Below are 27,109 nucleotides of genomic sequence, written 5' to 3' on the forward strand. Positions count from 1 at the left end.
CTCCACAGCACGGTCAAATTCATCCTGACGCTTGAAGTCCATATGGTGGTGGTTCTTCCTCTCTTTGGTATGGGGACTCCCAGACATCGGGTAACTGTGTGTGCATTCTGGCACACATGGACTGATTGTTAGGGCTGCCCCCAAGACATTTTGCTGCTTGGGGCAAGGCAGCAAATCCGTCTCATGTCCCGCAATCAGCCGCTTGAAGTGCTCACTCAGATGAAAAATAGGACTGGACTTGCTGGTTGTGTTATCATTTACCAAAATCTTCTAAGTTTCATTTTGGAAAGCTAGAGCAGAGCTTTCTTTCCTGATTTATGGAGGAATGATGGCTAGTCTGGGGCCCAAAATTGGGACAATGGGAAAACAAAACTTTGCTGTAAGAGAGCAATTGTCAACTGGAGCTCACACCCTTGGGGTCATGTACCACTATTCTGTATGTGCCAGAACGAGAGCATTCCTAAGGACTGGAGCCAGGCTTGAAGCTGTGCTTCCAGCAATGAGCTGTTCAGCCAGATGTTTCTACCTGCCAAGGCTTGTTAATGGGCAGAGTAGCCTGCTGTTCCATGTCCTTAGCCAATAAACAAAACTTATTGCTTAGTGGGGAAGAGAAGATGTTTTGCTTTTTTAATTTTTTTTTGGGGGGGGGGAGAAAGAGGATGCTATCATTGCAGAAACCTCAACTCATTCCTAAAAAGCCCCCACCTTCATTAATAAGCATGGAATGGTCTTGCTCCTCACTCCCCCATTCGCCATGACTGCTGGCACCATGTCGTCTCACAAAAATAGGTCAACTCATTTCTAGGCAAACATTCTGTCTCCTCCTTTAGGACTCTCTTGGATGCTCTTAGATCTCTTCGCTTTACACAATAGGGCAAAGTGTTTGCACAGCAAACTGCTGCTTCCAACCTTAGAGGTTCATATATCATGGCCGACAGATAGAACTTTTTGATAGCTTACAAAGTTACGGGCTCTCTGTAAATTCTTCTGGAAAGACAAGGAGAAATGAGGTGTTACCTCTATCAGGCAGGCACAATATTTCTTTCATGGGGCTTTTGAATGAAAGGTTCTTCTTGTATAAATTGTGAAATGAAACGGGGGGGGGGGAACCATTCAAAATTTGGCTACATTTTGCCCTCTCAAAAGACACCAGTTGAGCGAGTGATGAGTCCTTGTTTTAATCTAACAAATGAAGCTGTTGAGGACAATGGGCTGATGTAGGGCTTTTTCCCCCTGAGAACTAATGGCCCCCTAAAGCTTCCATAGCCAGTAAATGTCCATGGTGAATTCCCAAGCACACTGCTCCCTTATGTATGAACTTAACCTCTCTGTAATAGAGAATTGCTTCCTTGTGGCTTTCCAGCATAGCTGAAGATGACATGAGAAGCTCAGCCGCAACATAAGGAGATTATAGCATTACAAGAGAAGCAAGTCATAAACTCCTTGGAGCTGTTCCAGGAACAAAACTAGCTAATTTGGAATCCCCAAATCCAAGCAAAAATTCAGAAGGGAGAAAGTTCATAAGCTTCCTTGTTTATGAATGAGGAACACACAGGGATAGCAAACGTGTGTTTTAGTTCACAATCTTGTTGTATTGATTTGGTTGAAATGCACAGTTCCCTTTTATAGGGATGCGATAGATGAATTCTGCATGAAGCCGCAGTAGCCCAACAGCTTCGTGATGGAGGGCTGTATGAAAGGCTGACCTAGAGGCTCCCTCCAGGTACCTTTTTTAATGTGCATTCATGATCATTTGCAATTATGATGGTATTGGGGTAGCTGCACATGGCCCTGTATTCGACAGTGTTTTGCACCTGTGGTGGACATGCAACCATTTCCAGTCAGAGTGTGTGCCCCATGCTGTCCTGCTGAAATCCTGCATGCTTTTTTTATGCCACAGACGTTCCATGGGGGGAGGGGTCATCTGCCCTGCTTTTGTTGAATTACGATACAAGAGCACCCCTCCAGACAGCAATAATTGGCGAAGTGTTGCAGAACAACTAATAAAGCAGAATTGTGTGTGGATAGTCCAGTATAAATACACTACTAATGCACTATTATTGCATCAATGACATGTTGCAGAATGCACCTGCAAAAAATGCCCAGGGCAGGATTCAACTAATGAGTCACATCGGTGCAAGCCTGTACAAAATGCTTTATCTCCTTCCCCCTCCCTCCCTCCCCATGCCCCCGAAATTGGTTCGGGGTGTCAGGAAAATTCCCAGAACCCCCCAGAAGAGTGCACAGGTAGAGGAGAAGGGGGATTGTTCTGTCTGACAAGCTGAAATGCCTTACACGGATGCAACAATCAGAAAAGCATGGCACTGAATTCTTCCCCTGGAGGCAGCCCGTAAGAACTCAGACTTAAGAAAACCCAGCACAATTCGTTGGTTGGTGAAGCAAAACACCCTATTCTTGCTAGAGAACTGTGTCAACTGCCATGTAAGCCTGAGCCTTGAAGAAGCAAAAGTTTCATCCTATTGTTGTTCATAATATCCCCCGATGGAAAGCCCCTAAGTTCAAAATCCATTAAGATCTGGTCTTTTCTTTTGAGGAAACTTGATAGCCACTCATTGAATCTGGCCCTGTTTGATAATATGGGTGTACCCTTTTGGCTCATCACAACCATTATATAAAAGTCGACCTTTCTTGTGTGCAGGCCACTGCCTTAAAAATCCTTCAGTGTGGCAGCAGCATATGCTGAAATGTTAACATTTAAGGACTCCTTATCTGTGCATTGCCCAATTGTGTGCGCACAATGCTGCTGTTCCCAGGGAATGAGCTCTGGTGTGCATATGTCACACACAATCGGGCGACGCACAGATAAGAAATTCTTAAATGTTACTCTTCCACACGTAGTTCTGCCGTGGGAAAGAGTTTTTCAGTGTCCTGCACACAAAGATCCCATTCATCCCCCACCCCCATCTTTTAACACATGGTTTGTAGAGTTTCCCAACATAGGTATCACTAGGACTCTTAACTCATCATTGGGGCATTACTAACTTCGATGGGGAAGGGCTGGTTTTGCTAGGAGTCTGCTTACAATATTGTTTAGGAAACGTACCGTGATGGTTTGTGTATTTTAATGTTCCATTATTTTAATGTTGTATTTTATTTTTGTTTTTAAGTCGTAATCATTCATCTTGTTTTTATTATTGCTTGTAAGCCGCTCTGAGGCGCTCCCTTGGCTGGGGAGGGCGGGGTATAAATAAATAATAATAATTATTATTATTATTATTATTATTATTATTACTATCCTTGACGTAGCTTTGCTTCATTTCAGTCTGGCTTTGAAGTGCTTCAAGGTTTTCTCTTGCTATATGATTGCTAACCACCGAGGAAACAAAACCTTGGCTCCAGAACAGTTACTGCTCTGGCAGTCACTTTTATCCTGGGACTGAGTGACTTATGTTTGTGTTTTCGTAGGAGGATTCCTCTGCTGGGCAAGTTGAGTCTTATTGATGTGAAGCCCAAATTCCCTTGGAGACTCTCCTTTGAGATTTTTTTTTTTTTTTTTACATCAGTCAAAGCAAAGGGTTGCCTAAATAACAAAACAAAAAAAAAAAAAGCAAAAGGGGAATCCAACTGTGCTCTCTGCCAGCATAGAACAAAAGAGCCAAAGTACAGTTCTCCTGGCAGTCTTCTTGGAAACAGACATGTTGGTCTAGGCAGATGCCTTCAGAAACATTTGACAGCAATTTGGCAAGGCTGCAACCTTTGACTAAACCTGGACTTGGTAGAGGGAAAGGAGAGGCTGCTGACAAGTTGCCAGTTTGGTTCTGTAAAAGAACCCCATTGCTAGGCTGATCTCCCCTGGTCCTGCCATCGCTACTCCTAAATGTTTACGTGCACATTTCAGGTGGTCCCATGTGCGCAAGGACCAGGAGACTGCAAGGGCCTGTGGAAGGTTGTGGCACATGCATAGCTAATGCCCTTTGATTCAAGATTGTTTGCTCCTTGAGTCTAAATGGCTTGGGTTCACTTAAGAAAGCTTAATAAGTTCACTTAAGAAAGCTCACAGAAGGAAAAAATAGCCTGGCCTCTTCTCCCTCCTTTGCTCCAAACAGCCCCTCCTGAATAATGTGGGCTGATGGAGAAGGATACAGTTGCCCAAAACTGGGCAAATTTGGGGTGATTCTCCTCTTCTTTGCCAAGAGCACTCCAAATTGTTGTGCGTAGTCTCGTGACTCCAGGGAGAAGCTTTTCCAGGGGCACAGGTGGTTGTGGCAGGAGGAGAGGGGATGGAAAACTTTCCTTCTGTAAACTTTGCTAACTTGGTACCTGACCCTACGTAGTTGGTTGGTTTTTTAAAAAAAACTTTGAATAACTGTGGGACCGACTTCCAAGTAAGTATTAATAGGATTGAACTATGCAAGTCGCTCCAGAGATTAAATTAAAACCAGGGAAACCTGTGGAGAGTTCTTCTTCTCTGTCCTCTGCAATGTGGCAAAAAAAAGGAGATAAAATTGAGTTTCTTCCCCTGTCTTTCTCACTCACACTGCAACAAGCTAGGAAGCAAATGAACTATGCAGATGGCAAAAGAGCAACATCCACAGGAAGAATGCATGGTTTTGATTGGCTTAGGCTGGGCTGTCATAGGCCTGAAAATGTATAAATATGGTTGTGAGTGACTGGAGAAACTGTCATGAACTGTGGCTCTGGAGGGTTTGTGGGGGACAGAATCATGGCAGGGCTACATTCCACTTTGCCCATAAGAGGAGACTCCCCTGAAGCAAGCTTTACACCAGATAAGTCTGTACAGTATAGGATTGCAATCTTAATTTCCAGTTATTACCATCCCATGATTTCATACTTGTAACCTTTAACTCAACATCTCTGTTTAAAAGAGGTGGGTTTTTTTGGGGGGGGGGAGAAATCTGCCCTTTTACTCTTCATCTTGCTAAAATTAGGACAGAAAAAGCTAATCAGTTAAAAATATCTTGGGTATGCACCTTTTATGGTTGCAAGAACCGTTACACACCACCTAAAATTAATTGCAACTTTTGTTAATATGAAGACTGTCTAGTTTCTTTTTAAATATATGTTTTGTTGCAAATATAACAGAAAGAAAAAAGAAAGAAACGACGTCAGCTCACACTAACAGTAAGAATAATCCATCAATCCTAATTCAAACATGCAGAGTCCATATGTCCAAATAGATATCTAGAAGAGATTGATTGATGATTACAAGATATATGTTCAAATGTAGCAAGGGCAGTAAGATGTTCAGCCTCTTGAGAAATGAATGGTGGGTATATTTTATCCTTCCAAGTTTGAACTATATGTCTCTTTCATTGTCTATCTGATAGTCGTCACCCCCAATCACAGGAGTATAATTTAAAACTTTATTTTATTTTATTCCTGTTTTCTGTTACCAAGGAAATGCTTTTTCTCCCTGTCCAATAGCATTCGAACTTGTGGACATCCAATGAAGGTGATATTGAAAGATTTGAGGCAGATAAAAGAAAGTACTTCTTCATGCAGCGCATAGCCCTATTCTGCCCCCACCCTGCCGTACCCCAAATTGGGCTCATGTGCACACATGAGAGACACAATCAAAGGTGAAATTGTTATCATTGTGGGTAGTACTTCCTCTGGTCAAAGTGACATTCGTGTACTCAGAACTAATGGCGAAAGCAGATGTCTTTCTCAGGAGAGCAAAAATAGGTTCCTGGATTCAGGGACATGGCAAAAACAAATGTCAAATACAAAAGGGCAGAGAATTTCTCAAGGGCGTGTGCATAGTAATTCAGTTCTTGCCTGAAGAGGAAGAGGTGAACACTCTTCAGTGTTCCTCCCCCCCCTTATTGTATTAATAGGACAGTGTCCTTTTCTTTTTGAAGCAAGCTGTTCTCTCTCTCATCTCTGTACATTCACACAGGAACAGGAAGTTGAATGAGTGTGTATGTACCGTATTTCTCGCTCTATAAGACGCACCAGACCACAAGACTCACCTAGTTTTTGGAGGAGGAAAACAAGAAAAAAAAATCTGAATCTCAGAAGCCAGAACGACGAGAGATCGCTGCGCAGCGAAAGCAGTGATCCCTCTTGCAGTTCTGGCTTCTGGGATAGCTGCGCAGCCTACATTCACTCCATAAGACGCACACACATTTCCCCTTACTTTTTAGGAGAGAAAAAGTGAGTCTTATAGAGCAAAAAATACGGTATATAACACATTTCTGAAAGGCTGACCGTCTGTACATATCTTCAACGGTGGGGCACACAACAGATGATTGGTCAATCCTTGGATTATTTAGCTGCTTATAGCTGCTTATTGTAACATAGACCTAGTGTCCTGCCTCAGCTTGTTCCTCAGCAGTATTTCCCCTTTCACATTTAACCACTGTCTCTAGGTCAGATATTACTGGGATTACAGTTTGCGTGAACTGAATTGTTTTTCACCCTTTCTAGAGCAAGTCATGGCGGAAGATCAAGAACATGGTGCACTGGTCTCCTTTCGTCATGTCCTTCAAGAAGAAATATCCCTGGATCCAGCTAGCAGGGCACGCAGGTACAGAAGATTTAGGTTGTGCTGTGTAATCTCAAAGGGAAACTCCCGCCTGATAAAGAGAAAGTGTTTCGGAAGTCTCTTGGTGGATTAAGATAATTAGCTACCTTAATGCAAATTGTTTCTGGAAATTGAAACATAAGTGCTTGCGCTAGGTCGTTTCATGGGGGTGGCTTGAGCCAAATGCTAAGGTGTGTAAAAACCTCGGGAAATCTATGGCAGCTGTAATAGATGGCCCAAGGATGAATGCTAAAGTCAGAGCCACACAAAAAGGGCACATAACTTCTGCCATCAAAATGCTCTGATGTCCTCACCAGAGCAAGTCTTTGCTCCGAAACAAACAGTGTTTGAAATCTGTTGGGATCCAGTCCAGGCCAACACTCTTCTCTTATTCAGAATAGCCTGACTATATATCCCTGGCAGATGGTTGTCAACCTTGCCTTGAAAACCCTCAAGGAGGCTTATTCCATTGTTGAGTTGGCCTTAGAATGGAGAAATTCACCTAGAGTTTTAACCTAGGAACCAGACTTCCCTGCTGTTTTCCAGGCTTTCCAGTTGCCTAGCCTTTCAGCCTGATGTTTAAGGGTACACTAAAGATAACCTGAAAGTTTTCCATTATGTATTAGCACTCCCTTGCGTATCTGGTCATCTTCTAGCACCTCACCCTTTTGAACATGTGCACATGCATGTGCCCCTGAATGATCTGGAGTTGCTAACTAGGATCTTTTTTGAAGTAAACATGACTGCGTTGTGCCTGGAAATACTATTTGACGCCACTGCACTTAACCATTTTGTTAGAGGCAGGGAACAAGTGAAACCTGTGTGAAACCTTTTCTGTACCCAGTGGAAAACTCAATGTTATCCTTTGCTTTTTGTTCTGTCTCTCAGGTAGCTTCAAAGCTGCAGCTAATGGGAGGATACTGAAGAAGCACTGCGAGTCTGAACAGCGCTGCTTGGACCGCTTGATGAATGATGTCCTTAAGCCGTATGTTCCTGCCTACCATGGGGACATAGTGAAAGATGGGGAGCGTTACAATCAGATGGAAGATCTCCTGGCTGACTTTGACTCTCCCTGTGTCATGGATTGCAAGATGGGAGTCAGGTCAGTTTTTCTCGGTAGCTGCCTCTTCCCCAGCTTTATCCAGTAACAACAGAAGCATGATATCATCTTGCAGTGCCTAATGCCTTTCTGCTCCCCCACGGGAGGCAGGAAAATGCTGAGCATGAGGTCATCATGCCACACATTTCTGTTACTGCATTTACTTGGAAGATGGCAGCCACACAGCCTTAGAGCTAGGCTCTGAGGGTGAAGCCTTTTCCCAGCCATTTGGGTGGATGGATTTCAGGTATCAAGAAAGGCTGGTTTTTTATTGCTGTATCACTTTGAAACCAACCCCACGTACTTCATGTTTTCCCTAAAAAATGGTGCAGATCTGACTACTAAGCCAAGCTTAGCACAGATATAGGCAGGGCTGTTCCATTGCATTTTGCCGCCTGAGGGCAGATCAGCTTAGGGCACCCTGTCTCCGCACCAAGTCAAAATGCACGATACCGCAATATTGTTTTGGCATTTGAGGCAGAAAATCCCACAAGTACCTCTCCTGCTAGTTGTCAGTAAAAATACAAAAGTAATAAATGAAATAACTTTCCCTAATGGCAGGGCTTGCTCTGTCTTATAGGCCTTTTGGCTCAGAAGTAAGTATAGTAATAAAGATGTCCTTAGAAGACCGTACTTTTCAGTTGAATAGTGTTATGTGGGTAAGCTGTAAATTGCAGCAGAGGGTGTATACTGTGCAGTCCTCACCCGAGGTTATTTAAACCAGGTTGGCTGTGGGAATTCCTGATAAGCTGGGCTATATCATGTCTGTCAGGTTATTTTCATAAGCTTAAATGTATAATTCTGCCATTCAGTCTCAAATTCCTCCTGAACATTACCATGACAAAATGCAAAAGGGGTCTCATCATTATTATTATTATTATTATTATTATTATTATTATTATTATTATAAATTAATTTAAGTGTGGGAGATTAAAATGAAAGTCTTGATGTTTACCTGTGAAGAAAATGTCTTCAGTGAGCCGCATATCTGGATAAACTTTAGCTGAAGTGGCAATTTAGATACTGAGCCACCCTCTTCGCAGCCCCCTTTCCAAGATAAAGAAATTCACTGTCCGGTGTCATCGTGAGTTTACTCGTTGTGAGGGAAAATGCTGTTTGCTCTGTTTGGCTTGGAATCTGTTTGCGCTGAGGGAAAGCAAAGTTCAAATTAACTGCATGAACAAATGGAAAAACATTCTAAGCTGGGTTAACGAGTACTTTTTCCCCAAAAAAGTACATCCTTGTTCAAGGAGATAGCGGAAGATTTTTGCCTCGGAGTTTGTTTGACCTAGAAGCAACTTGTAGGTCTGCTATACAAGAGTACTTCAAAAACTGGTGGCAACTGTACAGAAACTTGAATTCTTTTTGAGAACCCTTGGCCAACTAATTCAAACTGGAGCCAAAATGCTTCATTAATGGTACAAAGGATACCTTTTCAATATACAAACAGCAGCAAAGAATCGGACAAGATTATTATGGCAGGAAATGCGTGATGCCAGAGGCAATAATAATAATAATACGCCACCCATCTGTCTGGGTTGCCCCAGCCACTTTGGACGGCTTCGAACAAATATAAAAACATAATAAAACATCAAACATTAAAAACTTCCCTATACAGGGCTGCCTTCACATGCACACAATTCTCCATTCAGACAAATATGAGGCAGTATTACTGGTCAAGGACAGAGTCTAGCAGTTGAGAGCATAGTGTCAATGAGGGATGTGACCTGGGGACAGGGAGGGCCTAGGAGAGTCCCCAGGATTAGATTGAGAGACTCCCTATCCAATCCATGACATAAGATTTCACGGACTAAGGTCTACTTCAGTTTATGCCAAATTTCAGTGACGTGGTATATTGTGGAGGGAAGAGGGGATGATCTGGAACTGGAGATTACACCTGTTGGTGATAACTCTGGCTAGTATTCAGAGGAATATAGCCTCTCGTTATATATACTGGATAAGCTCTGTCGTGTGGCATGTGGAATGCTGAGAAGAACCGAGTCAGCTTTGGAATTTTATTTCAAATATTGGTTGCCGGGTTTTTAACATTAATGCTCACAAATTGCTCAGCTGAGTGTTCATTTTCTCAGTTTTCTCAGATATTAAAAAGCCCATCAGAACAACTATGCAACAAGGCAGGTTTGGATGCCTTATCTCTACTAAGTATAGAAGCAGATGTGTTATGTAAGATTAGTTTTGAGGAACTGATCAAAGACTTTGCAATTAGAAAAAGGGGAGTTTTTTTCAAATATAAGGTGGAAGTATACAAAAAACCCCACCACATTATTTTCTATCTTATTGCAGGTTTTGTTTCATTTCAAAAAATGCAATTTTATTTTATGGTTTATTGTTGTTTAAATTTTAAATTAGATATATACATGGAGGCACCCATGTATACATCTAATTTTAGGGTCTTATCCAGCCTTGCCCACTACACTCGCCTCTGGCTTGTATGAAACATTTGGAATATGGTTTTATATCTGACACTCCTCTTGTTCGGAAGGCCTACAGGCAACCGTTCGGCCTTCCCCTTCTTCCGAGACACAAAACCTGCTGCAAAGTGCTTAGTAACTTTCATGGCTGGGAGCAGATTTGCATTAAAGTCTGGATATGCGTTTGGCTCCCAAATTTACTGACTACAAATCTGTAGTCAGCCTTATCTCTACCAAGTCAGCAGACGTTATTGGAGTCAGGAACTTAACATTTAGGCTTGTTTGGGGCAGCAAAAAAGTAACTTGAGGAAGCTCTGCAAGGTGACTGGCATAAATTTTGCTGACCCAAGTGTGCCCCGACTAGTGCCATTTCAAGCAGCTGTTACTAATAGAAAGCAGAGACCTCTAGTGGGCAGATGGGGAAGACATGCTTAGGAAAAGTGTCTTTTCTGAATCCTTTCCCCCCTATCACAAATGGAATTAAAAATCGGTAGGATCCCGGCATTTGACGAAGGCAATGGATGCACAGAGTGACTCACTCATTACTTTTAGCATCATAATGGGGGATGGTGATCAATATTCATACTGCCAAATTAATGCCCTCTGAGTGATTCACAATTCCAGGTGTCCCTTATATCTGGAAAGGATGCTGAATTTCAAACTGCTCATGAGAACTACCCACCTGTATAATTTATGGCCTTCTCATGCAGTTATTTTATCCTTTCATGGTTGCCTTACCACATGTTGTTTGAAAGAGAAGGCTGTGATCTTTATTCATGGGCACCTTCCATAAATGTTGTTAAATACATGTGTTTGGTTTCCAGAATATAAAGTGTTTGAGCAGTGCACTAGATCAGCCTTTGGCCTGATCCAGGGCAGAGACTGCTCTTAAGTTCTTAGCTCAAATCGACACATGTATTTCCATTCCAGATATTGCTCTTTTTAGGGTGTTTTGCCCTGGTTAGTTGCAAGTTTCTACCACTGTGTCTTGGTAGGAGATTAACTAGCAGTACGTGGAAGGTTTCTGACCTCGTTTTCAGGTTTCTGGAAATCCTAGAGGATCAAAATATGAGGGAGGCCGAAAACTTGCCCCCCACAGTTGGCTGTGATAGATAAGTTTCCGAAGATTGTGAGAGTCACACTTAGTGTCCTCTCTGCAGAACCTACTTGGAGGAAGAACTAACAAAGGCCAGGAAGAAGCCAAGCCTACGGAAGGACATGTATCAAAAGATGATTGAAGTCGATCCGGAGGCTCCGACTGAGGAGGAGAACGCCCAGCGTGCCGTAACCAAGCCCCGATACATGCAGTGGAGGGAAACAATAAGTTCTACAGCGACTCTTGGATTCAGGATTGAAGGAATCAAGGTGAGGGTTTCGAATCTATCCGGTGAATAACAGAGATAATAGGTGGAATATTTCCTGAGAAAGGTGCTTGTCAGGAGTTCTCCCATTGTCAATAGAGTTCCCGATATACTGCAACTGAACCCGCAGCTAAACTAGATGTTTAAGCACTTTTGCAGAGTGCATTGTAATGAAGTTCTAGTTCCACCAAGGTCAAACGAGATCTTTCACCGTCAAGTTGAAATGGCAGTCTTTGAATGTGCGTTGTAGAGAGTGCATGGGAGGTCTCTTGTAGAAGAAAGAGCTGTGAGTCAGGTTTTTGTACACTGAATAGAGATATACTTTAAATATATAAAGTGGTATATAAATTAAATTTAAAATGAAAATCCTGTAATCCCTTTATTGAGACATAACCCTTTTTCCTCCCTCTGTATAAACAACATAAGTAGATACAGATAGGTGAACAAAGATAGAAGGCGCTTGCCATAGTTCCTGCTGCCTGCCATCCCTGGGATTTTAATTGCTATCAGCCAATATATAAACATTATGCATGCATGGAGCTTTGCCACGTTGGTTTATGTAAGGTTGCAAAGTTATTCTTTAGGCAGGTTGCTTTGCCAATGGAAGTGAGCAAACTTGTGAACAGAAGAAGCAGAAGGTTGTGTGCCAGCTGAAAAAAAGAAAAAAGAAAAGAAAAAGCCTTAAGAAGTTCTGTTTGGATGCAAGTGGCTAGTTCTGTTTTGAGGCTCGGTTTTCTTGTAGCCTCTAGCCCTACAGCATTCTCCGGATATCCGAGCAGTTATGGGAGCTTGGTGGTGCATGGCTCACCCCATGGCTGGAGGCCGCAGGCCTTACCACACTCTCACAGCTGCTTGGATATCTGGGGAAGCAGGAGAAATTAATTGGAATGAAAACATAGCACCCTTTTGCGACTTTCAGCTGAGTCCGTGGCTGGAGGCTTCAGATACCAGCTCTCAACACAGCCAGGCTGCCAGACAGGAAGTCTTAAAGCAGCCACAAAGCAGCAAATAGCTGTCTGATTCCACACTGCACAAGTTGTTGTTGTTGGTTTTTTATAAAAGATATTGTTAAATTGTCCCCTGGCACTACAGTGTGCATTCATGGAAGTCAGGTTTTGAACATGTGCTGAAATGAGAACCATGGGTGCAAAAGGGTGCTGTGTCTTCATTCCATCTGGATCTAAACAAACCACACGGATTTGCTCAAATTAGTACTTGAATTGTGCTGGCTTATAGAATCGTAGGGTTGGGAAAGGTCCCCAAGGGACATTAGTCCAAACCTCTGCAATGCAGAAATCACAGCTAAAGATTCCAACCTCTGCTTAGAAACCTTTGAAGGTAGTCCATTTTGCTTTGAATTACCGTAGTCTCCTCATTGCAGAATACTTAAAGATGTGGGCTAATTTATATGTTTAGAGGTGTTTGCAAACCCTGTGGATTTCAAGGAGTTTGGTTAGTAGTGCTGGGAAAGGTTCATGCCTGAGATGAATTGATCATCAGCCTCTGTATAGCACAGAGGTTTATACTTGCAAACCATTTCACATGTTGGCATGTGGGACAAAGGGCTGGACTTGGCAATGCAGATCCCTTCCTGTAATTTCCACGGCTGAAGAAAGAATATTGTATTGTGTTCAAAAGCTGCAAATACCCCTAACCCCCCCCCAAATAAAACCATTCTCAAGTCTTCTCTGGACAGTCTGCAAGTCATTCAACCCCCACCCCATGGCTGTTATTTAAACGATGGCCATCTTGTACCTTTGCCCTGTTGTAGGTTATTCCGCATCCTGTTTAATGAACGGCAAAGCTGTCTGTTGACACAAATGCGTTCTTCTGAGTAATAGCCTTGGATTTCGTCATTGCTTTTTGCAGAAGGAAGATGGCACCGTGAACAGGGATTTCAAGAAGACCAAGACAAAGGAACAAGTCATGGAGGCCTTCAGAGAATTTACGAAAGGAAATCGTAACGTTCTGGTGAGTCACTGCAGCTGGTTTCCTTATTAGTTTAATACCCCAGGTTTCTTTAATATCCACAGCTACATGCTAATGTGAAACCTGCTCTCTTTCCTCGGCAGTTTATGTTATGCATCCAGAAGATGCGCAATATCTTAACTAGTTCAGATTCTTGGTTAAGCTCGTCCAAATCCTGTCTGTAATGGAACACTGAAAATGGGATTCCTTGAATGTTAGGGAAGTAGAAAGGTTTTTTTTAATGAGGCCCACCTATCAGGCCTACACCCTTGACAGTGTCATCTTCTTTACTAAGCACCTTGATGAAGGAAAGAGTCCTGGACTGGCTGTGGGTCATGTCAGGGGAAACAAGCAAGAACTGTTGTCCTTCTCTCTGTCTGTCTGTCTGTCTGTCTGTCTGTCTCTCGCACTCTCACATACACACAAAGTTTAAACAGAAAGTTGGAAGTTTATGGTGCCTGGTTGGCAGCACAAGTGGGTCTATGAGTGTGGTAGTGACCATTGCCAGATTTATGTATCAGCTAAGCAAACTAGGGACCCACTCTCTTGGGGGCCCCCAAAAAATTAAAGGGGAAAAAACCTGGATGTATATTTCCAAAATATAAGATAAAAAACAAATCAAATAAAATCTACATACAGCAACAGTGTTTTGTTTTGTGTTGTGCTGTGCAATTATTTCACTATTAATATACTTCTTCTTAATTGTATTTCACTATTAATATACTTTTTATTAATTCTATTTGAGTTAACAATTATTTTGATAAAATACATATTTTGTTATGTGCAAATGGCTTTGGATACCTATTAGGTCCATAAATTATCATATATTCAACACAAAAAACAGCAAGAATTTGTTGTTGACAAAGGACAGCTGGACATATAAAGGGCCCCGTTACCTTCAGTAGCTTAGGGCCTCATCAAACCTAAATCCAGCCCTGGTAGTGACCCATTCTTAGTGGCTTTCCTGACAGCTGAAGGCATATTTCCTTCAAGGCATAATGGAGAGAGCTCCAATGTTCAAACATGGTTACAAAACCTCTTCTATTTCACTACGAGAGACAAGGAAACTACAATCCTGCTGCTCTCCCTCGATCTACCTACTGCTTTTTGGTCCAGAGGTGTGCACCTGCTGTAACATTTGACAAATCTTCCTCCTTGGTGGTGGCTGGAGCTTGAAGGTGCAAGCGAACTGTTTAGAGAAGCCTGTCAGGGGACGAGGAAAGATTGATAGGTGTATCCATCTCACATAATTTTAGGCCACATGGGATTGCTCATAAATTTCTAGTTACAAATGAAATGCAAGTACCCTCTGCAAACTGAAAAGATCACAAATACATGCAGGATGAGGCCTTTTAGCTTGCAGTGAGCAACCCTGCACCATTACTGAATCCTGGAGCAATGCCGTTGCTGAGGGAGGGGGAAAGGTGGGTTCATCTTGCGATTTGAGGAAAATGGCAACCCTTCCAAGTAAACTGCAGGGTTTTGTATACCTGGAAACTGCGCTGAAGCTCCCCACCTCTTTACAGTGGTGCCTCGCAAGACGAAATTAATTCGTTCCGCAAGTCTTTTCGTCTTGCGAGTTTTTCGTCTTGCGAAGCACGGTTTCCCATAGGAATGCACTGAAAATCAATCAATGCGTTCCTATGGAAACCGCCTTCAGACCAGGTTTGGGGACAGTCTGTCCCCCGACCTCTTCTGAAGGCCGACGGGGGGGGGCGAAAGTCTTTGCTTCCCCCCCCCTTCCCGGGACAGCGGAGACTTCTCCGCTGTCCTGGGGCGATTTTAAAATGCTGGCGGGCGGCAGCGAAGCCTTCGCTGCCGCCCGCCAGCATTTTAAAAACCCTGGGACAGCGGAGGACTTCTCCGCTGTCCGGGGCGATCTTAAAATGCTGGCGGGCGGCAGCGCTGCCGCCCGCCAGCATTTTAAAATCCCCCGGGAAGGCAGGCAGGGGGGACAAAGACTTTTGCCCCCCACCCGCCTTCAGAAGAGGTCCAGAGGGCTCTCCAAGCTGCGGATAGCAGCCTGCTGCCCCGCGCGAGGGGCAGACATTCGCAGCTTGGGGAGCCCTGCAAGACTTCCCCTGCAGGGCTCCCCAAGCGGCGAATGTCTGCCCCGCGCGAGGGGCGCTCTGCTTAAGAGCGCCCCTCGCGCGGGGCAGCAGGCTGCTATCCGCAGCCTAGGCGGGAACTCTTCTGAAGGCTGGGGGGAGGAGGGCTTTCCTCCCCACCGCCAACATTCAGAATGCTGTTCTGAATTGCTCCAGGATTCAGAATGCTGTTCTGAATGTTGGCGGTGGGGAGGAAAAACCTTCCTCCCACCGCAAGCCCCGGGAACAGAGGAGAAGCGCTGCGCACCTTCCCCTCTGTTCCCGGACCTGTCCTGAAGGCTTGCGGTGGGAGGAGGGCTTTCCTCCCCACCGCCAACATTCAGAATGCTGTTCTGAATGTTGGCGGTGGGGAGGAAAAACCTTCCTCCCACCGCAAGCCCCGGGAACAGAGGAGAAGCGCTGCGCACCTTCCCCTCTGTTCCCGGACCTGTCCTGAAGGCTTGCGGTGGGAGGAGGGCTTTCCTCCCCACCGCCAACATTCAGAATGCTGTTCTGAATGTTGGCGGTGGGGAGGAAAAACCCTCCTCCCACCGCAAGCCCCGGGAACAGAGGAGAAGCCCTTCGCGCCTTGTCCTCTGTTCCCGGACCTCCCACCGCAAGCCTTAGGACAGGTCCAGGAACAGAGGAGAAGGCGCGCTGCGCTTCCCCGCTGTCCCCGGAGATTTCCCTATGGGCTTTCGTCTTGCGAAGCAAGCCCATAGGGAAATTCGTCTTGCGAAGCCGCTAAAAAATCGGAAAACCCTTTCGTCTTGCGGGTTTTTCGTTTAGCGAGGCATTCGTCTTGTGGGGCACCACTGTATTTCCTGGAAGCCAACGGCTGGGAAGTGGCAGGAACCCTGTTGGCTTCCTTTGATCTCGTCAGTAGATTTCAGTATTGTTGAGTATCGTGTCCGTCTGGGTTGTCATGCCAGGAACGGACCAGGAAAGTCCAGGATAATGGTGGTGCCAGTCCTTTCTGAAGGGAGAGACCCAGAAAGTGGAGCCAGAGGACTTTTGATTAGCCTTTGGAGTGTCTCATCTTGTTCTGATTTTAACAGCTACATGAAACCAGTGGGAAAAGTTGTATGAAGGTTTGAACTAAGTGCCTTCAGTATGCAGGTGATGTACAGCTCCACCTCTCTCTCTCAACCTCCTATTAGATGAGAATGAATGCATCTTTGCATTTCCTCTGCAAACCACCCAATTGGGCAAGTGAGCTCAATTTTAGATCCCACCACGTACAGTCTCAGACGAGCATCTCTGAACCTGGCTCTTTACCCATAGCAGGTTTGCAGAGATAGTTTACAATGGATGGTAGTTAATGGGGGCTTCTTCTGGAGCCAATGAAGAAAGCTGCTACGTTGCTCACTGCCGAGCCGTTCTGCTATGTGAATCATTTTGCTTGCAGTCCAGAAAGGTCTGAAAAAAAATTAAAAGTGAAATGGTTCTTGTGACCGTGACTCCTTACGTCGTGCTTGGGGGAACCTGTGGCACACCAGCTAGTTGCTCCCATCAGCCCCAGCCGGCGTGGCCAGTGGTCAGAGAAAAGGAACATCTGGAGAGCCCCCTGGTCTTCAGTCTTGGGTGACCAACCTGTAACGCAGGCAGGAGAGATTGCCACATTTGTGGGAAGGTGCAGGGTAGTGTCTGGGTCTGCCTGCCCTCCTGCTTGCCTCTTTAATCCTGCCCTGTAGCCTCAGCCACTTCCAAAAGAGGGTGCACGTGTATATGCTGAAGCACAGTAGTATTCCACTGTTTGCAGACCCAGGACCCACCTTCAATGCAAAACAAGCATTTGGAGACTCTCTTAATATTTAAGCATGTGTTGGTAAGGTGGCAGTGCTGCTGTTGTGGCCCATCTCAGATCAGGCCGGGACCCAGTAGCTGAACACCAGTGCTGTATTTCATGATAGCATGTCATTTTGCTGGTTCTGGACCCTGCTTGTGTTTTACTTTACTTTTTTCTTTTTTTACTGCTACAGCCTTGAAATCTTTTCACCTCCCCACCCAGCTGCTCATATAGATATATAGATATAATTTTAACATCATTTTCAACAATTTAACACAATTTCATATCTTATACAATTTGACTTCCATCAATCACATCTGAAAATTTTCCAGTCTTTTCCACTTAATTTACATTTCTTAATTTCACTATTACTTTTCATTATCTTAACTAATAACTCTCTTCATAATCTTCCTTGCAATATTTCATATATTCCTCCTTACAAAATGTCTTGTAATCCTACTAGTGTAATCTGTTGATTACAATTGCTTTTCAAATAATTCATATATTTATTCAGGTCCTCTGAGAATCTCTGGTTCCGCAGGTTTCGAATCCTTCCTGTCATCTTATCTAATTCTGCATAGTCCATTAATTTCATCTGCCATTCTCCTTTCGTCGGTAATTCTTCTTGTTTCCATTTCTGGGCCCCAGCTGCTCTTATTCAGCCAGTTACTGAGAAGGGCAAAGGAACAGGGGCAAAACTGGCAGCGGTGTAAATGTTGGAATTCTAGCCCGGTCAGAGGTATGTGCCTATCTATACAGGCACCGGCTGAATTCCTTTGACCTCCCTCCGGCGACTCCCGGCAGGAAAAAACACACGAGGTCCGTTCCGGCGATTTTCCTCAGGCTGTGAGAAAAACACACCAACTGCTTCTCCTGCTTCTCCTCCTCCCTGCATATCCCCAGGGAGGGGAATCAGACACAGACAGAAATGTAACTACATTCTTTTATTCCTGTCTTTAGCAGCCCTACAGTAAAAGATGTCTGCTCTCTTCAACAAACAGAGAGAAACTCCAAACTCCACCCATGTACATCCTGTACAGGTCATATGACACACACTGAGCTCACATCCTGTGCTCAATAAGGAGAATGGACTGCCCCTTTGTTTCCATGGCAACAGTCACAAACTTCCTGTTTGGCTTTCCAGCCACAAGCAGCTGACTGAGCTGCTAGAGCCTTTGCTTGCTGCAGCATTGCTGCTTTAGAATAACAGTAAAGTGCTGGGAAGTCTGTGCTGGCTGCTTGGAAGTGCAGCTCACCCAGCTTGCAGTCCTGATACAGGAGCGGTTATTTGGCTTACAGGCAGAGGGTGTGTGTGTGTCTGTGTGTGCAAAACAAATTGCAACTCCTTCCGTTCAAACTATGTGAGGAATTTGCAGCCTCTTGCTAAGCAAGGTCAACGCTCAGAGACTGGGTGCTTCAGAAGTATTTTCAAAGCTCTTAAAAATGTTCTGTTCTTGCCACTACAGAACGGCTACCTTAACCGGTTGAAGGGAATCCGTGATACCTTGGAATTGTCACCATTCTTCAGGGGCCACGAGGTAAAAACTAAACCGCCTTTCTATGATCTCTTTTTTTAAAAAAGGTTAGAACTCTGGTCAAAGCAAAGTTTGGTTTACCTAAACAAGTTAGCAGGCTAGAATCTTTCCACAAGCTTTGGAATTGCATCACTATTTGATATTCAATAATTTGATGTTCATGGGGGGTGGGGTGGCAAACTACATGGGGACCATAGTGCAGGGGGAACATACTGCAGCCCTGATCAGAACCACTCCTACCCAACCCCCTGGTATTCACACTAAGTAGAATGCTCCCAGTGTGAATAGCAAGTGCAGGGCCCCTGATTTTGATCAGGGCTGGCACTGAAGGGAGGAAACCCCCTCCCACCCCACCCCCCATTATATTCCCAATCTGACTTGTCCCCCCACCCCGGCTGCCATTTATGTGATGAAAAGTCCCGTGTCTCATTTGGTCCTGAAAGTCTGAATAAATGTGTGAAGTGACAGGGTTGCCTCTTTGACTAAGGAAAGAAAGAGAGGAGATTCGGGGAGCTTCTTATCCCTGGAAATTCAGGCCTTTCAGTTTTAGGCTGGCACTGGGTGGCAGAACTTATTTAACTCTCCTAAAACTGCTGCTTGGAATTGAATTTTTAACTGGGTTTGTGACTTGGGAGAGCGGATATTCAACAACTGCTTTTTTTTTTTTTTTAATTGGCAAAGAGAGTTTCTACTCCTCTCAAATTGCATGTTTTAACTTCCCCGTGACCTTGAGAGCTAGCAGCCTTGTTTTCATATAACCTCAAGAGTGCTATAGACACAGCAGGCCCAACACCGTAGAATGCCTAGTTCTGCCTTTAGACCAAAGCCGGCCCAGCCATGAAGCAGGGCGAGGCAGCTGCCTCAGGTGGCAGAAACAGAAGAGGTGGCGCTGCATCAAGCGCCCCATTGCCGCCTCGGAAGCAAACCACATAAGGACCGGAGAGGGACCAGCGCAAGTTGACAAAGATGGGAGGTCTTTCACCAGCCAGTTTTGCTGCGAGACAGGCAGGGAGTTCAGAAAGTGGTTAAGGAAGGGAGCAATTAGTATTGGGCGAATGCTGACCACGTGCCTTCGAATCCTGTGTGATAATCCCCTTTTTATTTTTTCCTGTCGCAGGTAATTGGGAGTTCCCTCCTCTTCATCCACGACAAGAAAGAACAGGCCAAAGTCTGGATGATTGACTTTGGGAAAACCACCCCACTGCCAGAGGGAGAGGTCCTGCAGCACAACGTGCCCTGGATAGAAGGGAATCGGGAGGACGGCTACCTTTGGGGGCTGGAGAACCTCATCGAGATCCTAATGGAGTTGTCTCAGAGTGAAGACCTGCATTAAAGTCCAGCTCTGCCACTACTCAGAAGCCAGCCCCTCAAACTGACTTTCTGAACTGCACTACAAGACACTTTCTGCCCACCCTCTCCTTCCCAGTTCTAAAAGTTAGAAGCTCCTTTTATTTAAGGTGTAAATATGCAGTTATATATATGCCAGAACAAATGCTGGACGTGAAGCCAAGCTTGGGACGATGGAAGTGCATACCAATATTGACTTTTTAGTCTTTAGCAGTTAAGGATAGCATAAATTCCCCCTTCGGTAGTTCTTATGCAATCTGTGTTTAACCAGTAAGGGTTTGTACAGTTCTCATACATCTCCGTTGAATTAAGACAGTGCCCTAGTCTTGCTTAAATTCTATCTACCGGTAGCTCAAAGCTGCAGAGCGAAGGAGAGACTGAGTTGTAATTATCTGCTGCCCTCTTGTGTCCAAAGTTAGTACATTACTTGGGCTGCTGATTTTAAAGGCGGTTTGCTGGGATTATCGGTGCTCTTTCCTCCTGAGAAGTTTCAGAGTCTTTGGAATCAAGAACTTAACAAGAACGTCCTTGGAGAAATATAACTGGTATTCTTGAACAGTGGCCTTTTAACATGTACTAACCTCAGAGTAGTTAATCAGCATACAGGAGCTTGTTGGAATAATTTAATATCAAGTCTACTTTTCAATATTTTCGAGCAATTTCTTGCTGGCATACGGCAGCTGCGCAATCGCCGAGTAGTTAGTTGAATGAATAGCAAAGCTCTGTCTGCTCCTGACATTTGATAGTGCATCCTTTTGTCTACTGTGGTTGGGTTTGGACTGCTGGCGAGAAAAGTTCTGATCCCTTGCTCTAAGCCAGGGGCTCTAACCCCCGCCAGGGGTTCCTGAACTGCGACCCCCATCATCCCCAAACATTGGCTGTGCTGGCTGGGGGCTGATGGGAGTCCACAGTTTTCCTGCTCCAAGACTTTAGTTGTCTTGGAGTGACCTAGTAGCCTGTCAGATGAAGGGCTGGCTTGCAAAGGGCTATACCTGCCGTTCAGGTTTCTCTTTGTTAACACTGCAGGCCCTTTTAAAGTGGCAAGCAACGTCTCAGGTGTGCTCTTGCAAAACATTCCAGTACTCACATCTCAAAGGGCGGCATTTACTGATGTCAGGAGGTGAGGACAGTACATTTGCTTTTTCCCTCTCTAGGAATTCACGAGTGCTGCAGAAACCTTGAGAAGGGGGACTGTTCAGTAGAGGTCACAGACTTCCCAGAGTTGTTTTTTTCTGGATGGTGTCAATACCGACAAATCCTTAAACCTTTCCATGTTCACGATGCATCCCAGATGCTTCCAGAACCCGTTGCTTCCACTCTTCCCAGTAGTCATGTGGCAACCCTGTTTGCCCTTGCAATGCGCTGGCTGCAGTTTCTTATCTCGAGTTGGTTCTAATGCTGCAACAAGTGTGTGTGTTTTGCAGGATGGGATGATGCCCCTTGGCTCCCTTTTCAAGGATGCAAACTCCTCGAGGGATTCCTTCATTTGTATCTCATTAGGCCCCTATCTGTCAACCTTCAGTGCTGTTGTAAATAGTTGCTTTGTTTGGCTGCTTTCCCCCTTCAGGTTTCCTTTGCTGTTTAATAATAGCCTGTGTGGAAGTGCCTTATGGACTACTTTCTGTTCCATTAGTGTCATGGAAAAGTGGTTTGTTTTTTTAAAAAGTTCTATTTATTGCTATTCCTTTTTTTAGTTGCCTAGAACACTAAGTCTTAATGCATGGAATCTTTTAAATAATAATGCTAAGTTTTCAAAACATATTTTTTTCCATGTCTGTGGAGGGCAGGGAGCGAGTCCTTGAAGCAGTGTAAGTTTATACCATTTTTAAACTTGTATTTAGCTTTTAAATTGCTTCTATTATATATACATTTTTATTTTTTTAAGCCTGTTTGTAAAACAAGATTCCTTGCTTTGTGGCTTTCAAAGAAGTGAATTGTTTCTCCAGATGTCTCTTAAGGACCCCCTGGAGACTGGAACTCTTGCTGTGAGGTAGTTCTCCCAACACATATTTCTCCCGGATTAGCGATGACACGAAGAACTTGCCGAGTTATAAAACTCCACCTATGCACAGTGCCTGTAAGTCAAATAACTCAAAATAAAGGCATACAAAATGGCTGCTGTTGTGATTCTCTGTCATTGTCCTGAGGTTATCCAAGAGCCAGAGAGACTGAGTTAAATGGAACCAGTTGGCATGAGGAGATCTGATCCTGAAAAATGTGGCAGGTGGAAGCTTCACAAAGAAACCAGGACTAGTGTTTTGGCTGTGCAAGACGAGTTAAAGCCATAACCTCTCGAGACAGGGGGGGGGAGAACCTTTGTTTTGGGCAACTTTCCACAATGTAGGGGACACATTCCAGATTCAAAAGTGGGCATAGCAATGGATGTAGCTCTTAGCAAGGCACATTATTGTCACTTGAGGGCACAGGCAAGGAGGCGGAGGAGCAGCTCCAGTGAATGGCATGACCTGGGGAGGTCCTTGGCCTGTGGGGAGTTCCAAGGGCCAATGACAGAGCCTCGGAGGGCCACACTGGACCCCCAGGCCTGAGGTTCCCCACCCCTGCTCTCATTTTCAGGGATGTTTAAATAATACATTTTCTGTATTTGGAGCAGTTTCAGATGCAGCCCTACATTGGGGAGGGAGAGGCTGTTAAAGAGCAATTGAGCTCCCCTTTGTATTCCCTGTATTTTCCTGTTGCAGCTCACCAAGTAGAGAAACATGTGGACTGCTCCATCCTCAGAAGCTAATGCATTCCCCTTAGAGGGAACATGACATGTTGTTTCTGTTGAACGTAATTGAGTCAATTTCATGCTCTTTCTCTGCCTTACCCTGTCTAGGATATATCTGAAATTACTTTTACCAGTGCAATCCTTTCTTCAGAAGTAATTCAAACTGTGTTGCATGCTGCACACAACATTTCATCAAGGTTTCTCAACTGAAATACAGTCGTACTTTGGTTTTTGAACAGCTTAGTTCTTGAACATTTTGGCTCCCGAATGCTGCAAACCTGGAAGTGAGTGTTCCGGTTTGCAAACTATTTTTGGAAGCTGAATGTCTGATGGGGCTTCCGATTGGCTGCAGGAGCTTCCTACAGGCAACCAGAAGCTGCGCGTTGCTTTCCAAACATTTTGGAAGTCGAACAGAATTCCGGAACGGATTCTGTTCAACTTTGAAGGTACAACTGTATGTGCCTTGCTTATTCTTATTTATTAAATTTATATACTGTCCTTCGTCCGCAGGTTCTCAGGGTGGTTCACAAACTAAAAATACAATATAAAAACACTAAATACATGATTAAAAACAAGAATAAACAAATCATTAATCCCCCCCCAAAAAAAAAGTTTAAAGGGGGTATGAGATGCTAATCAGCCAAAGGCTGAAAAGGAACGTTTTTTCCTGGTGCCAAAAGGTGTACAATGAAGGCACCAGGCAAACCTTCCTGGGGAGAGCATTGCACAAATGGGGAGCCACTGCAGAAAAGGCCCGTTCTTGTGTTGCCACCCTCCAGAAGCTCACGCTGAGGAAGCACACAAAGAAGGGCCTCAGGATGATCTCAGGGTCTGGGTTCTCCCACCTTTCTAAGCTGATAGCCCAGAAATTGCTGACTGCCTAAGAACCTGTTAACAAGACAGGTGAGCAGCCTTGTCTACACATGCAGCAGCAGCAGCCACAGGAGGTAATAATAGTGTTGCCACTGCTCAGAAGATTGGAAAGGGAAGTTTAACGGAGCAACAATGAGGAGAAAGAGGATAAGGACCAGTGGGACCTGGGGTCAACAGTAGGCCCCTTGCTGGGTGGTGGGCCTTGACAAGTGCCTGAGGGTACCAACTCCTGACTCTGGTCCCGGCTGCACCCATTAGACCCCCCACCCCACCCAAGATTTGAGAGCTATCTCAGTGTTTTAATTATGACAGGGAGGGACCAGGCAGTAAATAGCACACATTTTGAAGTCTCTCTCTCTAGCTCTGTGGTGCTAGCTGATGCCCTGTGGTACTCACAGCAGCCAAGAGGTGGCAGCACTTGGCTAGCCCCTTGCTTGCTGCTGTTCTTAATTCCATCTCTTGTGTGAAATTTGCTTGGGATGGCAGATGTAACTCCTATATTGAATCAATTGCACTCTTCTGACAGGACTGAGGCAGTGCCACAAACAAGAGCCTGAAGATTTGGAACACAGTAGCCATTTTTGCCATTCTTGGGAAATGATTTCTGACTATTTCTTGTCATACTCACTGTTTCCTCTTTCATTGCCAAATGCAGATTTCTTTTGTATTCCGTCCTTGCAGGCTGAGAAAGGGGTGCTTTGTGCAGAATTTGGTTCAAAAATTAGAATCATAGAATCATAGAGTTGGAAGAGACCACAAGGGCCATCGAGTCCAACCCCCTGCCAAGCAGGAAACACCATCAGAGCACTCCTGACATATGGTTGTCAAGCCTCTGCTTAAAGACCTCCAAAGAAGGAGACTCCACCACACTCCTTGGCAGCAAATTCCACTGTCGAACAGCTCTTACTGTCAGGAAGTTCTTCCTAATGTTTAGGTGGAATCTTCTTTCTTGTAGTTTGGATCCATTGCTCTGTGTCCGCTTCTCTGGAGCAGCAGAAAACAACCTTTCTCCCTCCTCTATGTGACATCCTTTTATATATTTGAACATGGCTATCATATCACCCCTTAACCTCCTCTTCTCCAGGCAAAACATGCCCAGCTCCCTTAGCCGTTCCTCATAAGGCATCGTTTCCAGGTCTTTGACCATTTTGGTTGTCCTCCTCTGGACACATTCCAGTTTGTCAGTGTCCTTCTTGAACTGTAGTGCCCAGAACTGGACACAGTACTCCAGGTGAGGTCTGACCAGAGCAGAATACAGTGGCACTATTACTTCCCTTGATCTAGATGCTATACTCCTATTGATGCAGCCCAGAATTGCATTGGCTTTTTTAGCTGCCGCGTCACACTGTTGGCTCATGTCAAGTTTGTGGTCAACCAAGACTCCTAGATCCTTTTCACATGTACTGCTCTCAAGCCATGTGTCACCCACCTTGTATTTGTGCCTCTCATTTTTTTTGCCCAAGTGCAATACTTTACATTTCTCCCTGTTAAAATTCATCTTGTTTGTTTTGGCCCAGTTCTCTAATCTGTCAAGGTCGTTTTGAAGTGTGATCCTGTCCTCTGGGGTGTTAGCCACCCCTCCCAGTTTGGTGTCATCTGCAAATTTGATCAGGATGCCCTTGAGTCCATCATCCAAGTCGTTATAAAGATGTTGAATAAGCCCGGGCCCAAGACAAAACCCTGTGGCACCCCACTAGTCACTCTTCTCCAGGATGAAGAGGAACCATTGATGAGCACCCTTTGGGTTCGGTCAGTCAGCCAGTTACAAATCCACTGAGTGGTAGCATAGTCAAGACCGCATTTTACCAGCTTCTTTACAAGAATATCATGGGGCACCTTGTCAAATGCCTTGCTGAAATCAAGGTAGGCTACATCCACTGCGTTCCCTTCATCTACCAGGCTTGTAATTCTGTCAAAAAACGAGATCAGGTTAGTCTGACATGACTTATTTTTCAGAAATCCATGCTGACTATTGGTGATCACAGCATTCCTTTGTAGGTGCTCACAGACTGTTTGCTTAATGATCTGCTCCAGAATCTTCCCTGGTATTGATGTCAGACTGACTGGGCGGTAATTATTTGGGTCCTCTCTTTTCCCCTTTTTGAAAATAGGGACAACATTTGCCCTCCTCCAGTCTGCCGGGACTTCGCCTGTTCTCCAGGAATTCTCAAAGATGACTGCCAGTGGTTCTGAGATCACATCTGCCAGTTGTTTTAATACTCTTGGATGCAGTTCATCTGGCCCTGGAGACTTGAATGCATCTAAACTAGCCAAGTATTCTTGTACTATCTCCTTAGTTATTCTGGGCTGTGTTTCCTCTGCTGAATCATTTGCTCCAAATTCTTCAGGTCGGGCAGTGTTTTCTTTATCGGAGAAGACTGAGGTAAAGAAAGCATTGAGGAGTTCAGCCCTTTCTGTGTCCCCTGTTTGCATTTCACCATCTTCTCCTCTGAGTGACCCCACTGTTTCTTTGTTCTTCTTTTTGCTACAAACATACCCATAAAAGCCTTTTTTGTTGCTTTTAACCTCTCTAGCAAGCCTGAGTTCATTCTGTGCTTTAGCTTTTCTGACTTTGTGTCTACACGTGCTGGCTATTTGTTTGAATTCCTCTTTGGTGGTTTCCCCCCTTTTCCATTTTTTGTACACATCCTTTTTTAATCTTAACTCAGTTAAAAGTTCTTTAGATAGCCACCCTGGCTTCTTTAGGCACCTTCCATGTTTCCATCTCATTGGTATTGCCTGAAGTTGTGCTTTTACTATCTCCCTCTTAACAATCTCCCAGCCATCATGAACTCCCTTTCCTTTTAGTATTACTGTCCATGGGATCTCACCCAGCACTTCCCTACGTTTTATGAAGTCGGCTTTCTTAAAGTCAAGAAATTGAGTCCTAGTATGCTTGGCTGCTCCTTTCCGCTGTATAGTAAACTTCAGAAGAGCATGATCACTCGCGCCTAATGAAAATTATCTCGGGAGGGGAAGGCTAAGAAGGCAGGACCTCCAAAATAGCCCAGTGAGGATGCTCTGGGGTCACAGAATGCTGGCTGATGAGTGAGCCTTGTCAGTGGGCCTGTGGCTCTGTCCCACTTTTCCCCCCGAGGTGGAAACCCAGATTTCCCCCGCCCTACTCCAACACAACCGCCAAGCCACTGATGCATTACACTGTTTAGTTTTTGGAAAGGTTCTTCCAAGCCTCCTTTGAGCCAGCCCACTTCTGCAATCAAACATCTGTCTCCTTGCAGGACTTGGTCTGGGAACCCATAAGGCTTTGGGCTGTTTGTTGCTATAATGTTTCTGTTTTAAGAGTTTCCTTGGTGTGACGTACACAGGGGTTAAGTCAACTTGACTTGAAATGCTAGAAGCACAGCAGCACTAAAAGCAGACC

The 27,109-nt window shown here is 44.6% G+C and overlaps 1 protein-coding gene across 1 annotated transcript in view; it reads left to right on the forward strand.

Annotated features, from left to right (window-relative positions):
* ITPKB (inositol-trisphosphate 3-kinase B) overlaps positions 1 to 22,242 on the forward strand; it is an 86,601-nt gene extending 64,359 nt beyond the window's left edge. Inside the window, exons 3-8 of the mRNA XM_083732268.1 lie at positions 6,412 to 6,511; positions 7,397 to 7,610; positions 11,200 to 11,404; positions 13,270 to 13,371; positions 18,711 to 18,782; positions 19,897 to 22,242. Of these exons, the coding sequence (XP_083588394.1) occupies positions 6,412 to 6,511; positions 7,397 to 7,610; positions 11,200 to 11,404; positions 13,270 to 13,371; positions 18,711 to 18,782; positions 19,897 to 20,112 (909 nt within the window). The 3' untranslated portion in view covers positions 20,113 to 22,242. The remainder of the gene's footprint in view (positions 1 to 6,411; positions 6,512 to 7,396; positions 7,611 to 11,199; positions 11,405 to 13,269; positions 13,372 to 18,710; positions 18,783 to 19,896) is intronic.
* The last annotated feature ends 4,867 nt before the right edge of the window (positions 22,243 to 27,109 follow it).

The sequence above is a fragment of the Podarcis gaigeae genome (genome assembly GCF_964106915.1).
Source record: "Podarcis gaigeae genome assembly, chromosome: 3".
Classification (NCBI taxonomy): Eukaryota; Metazoa; Chordata; class Lepidosauria; order Squamata; family Lacertidae; genus Podarcis; species Podarcis gaigeae.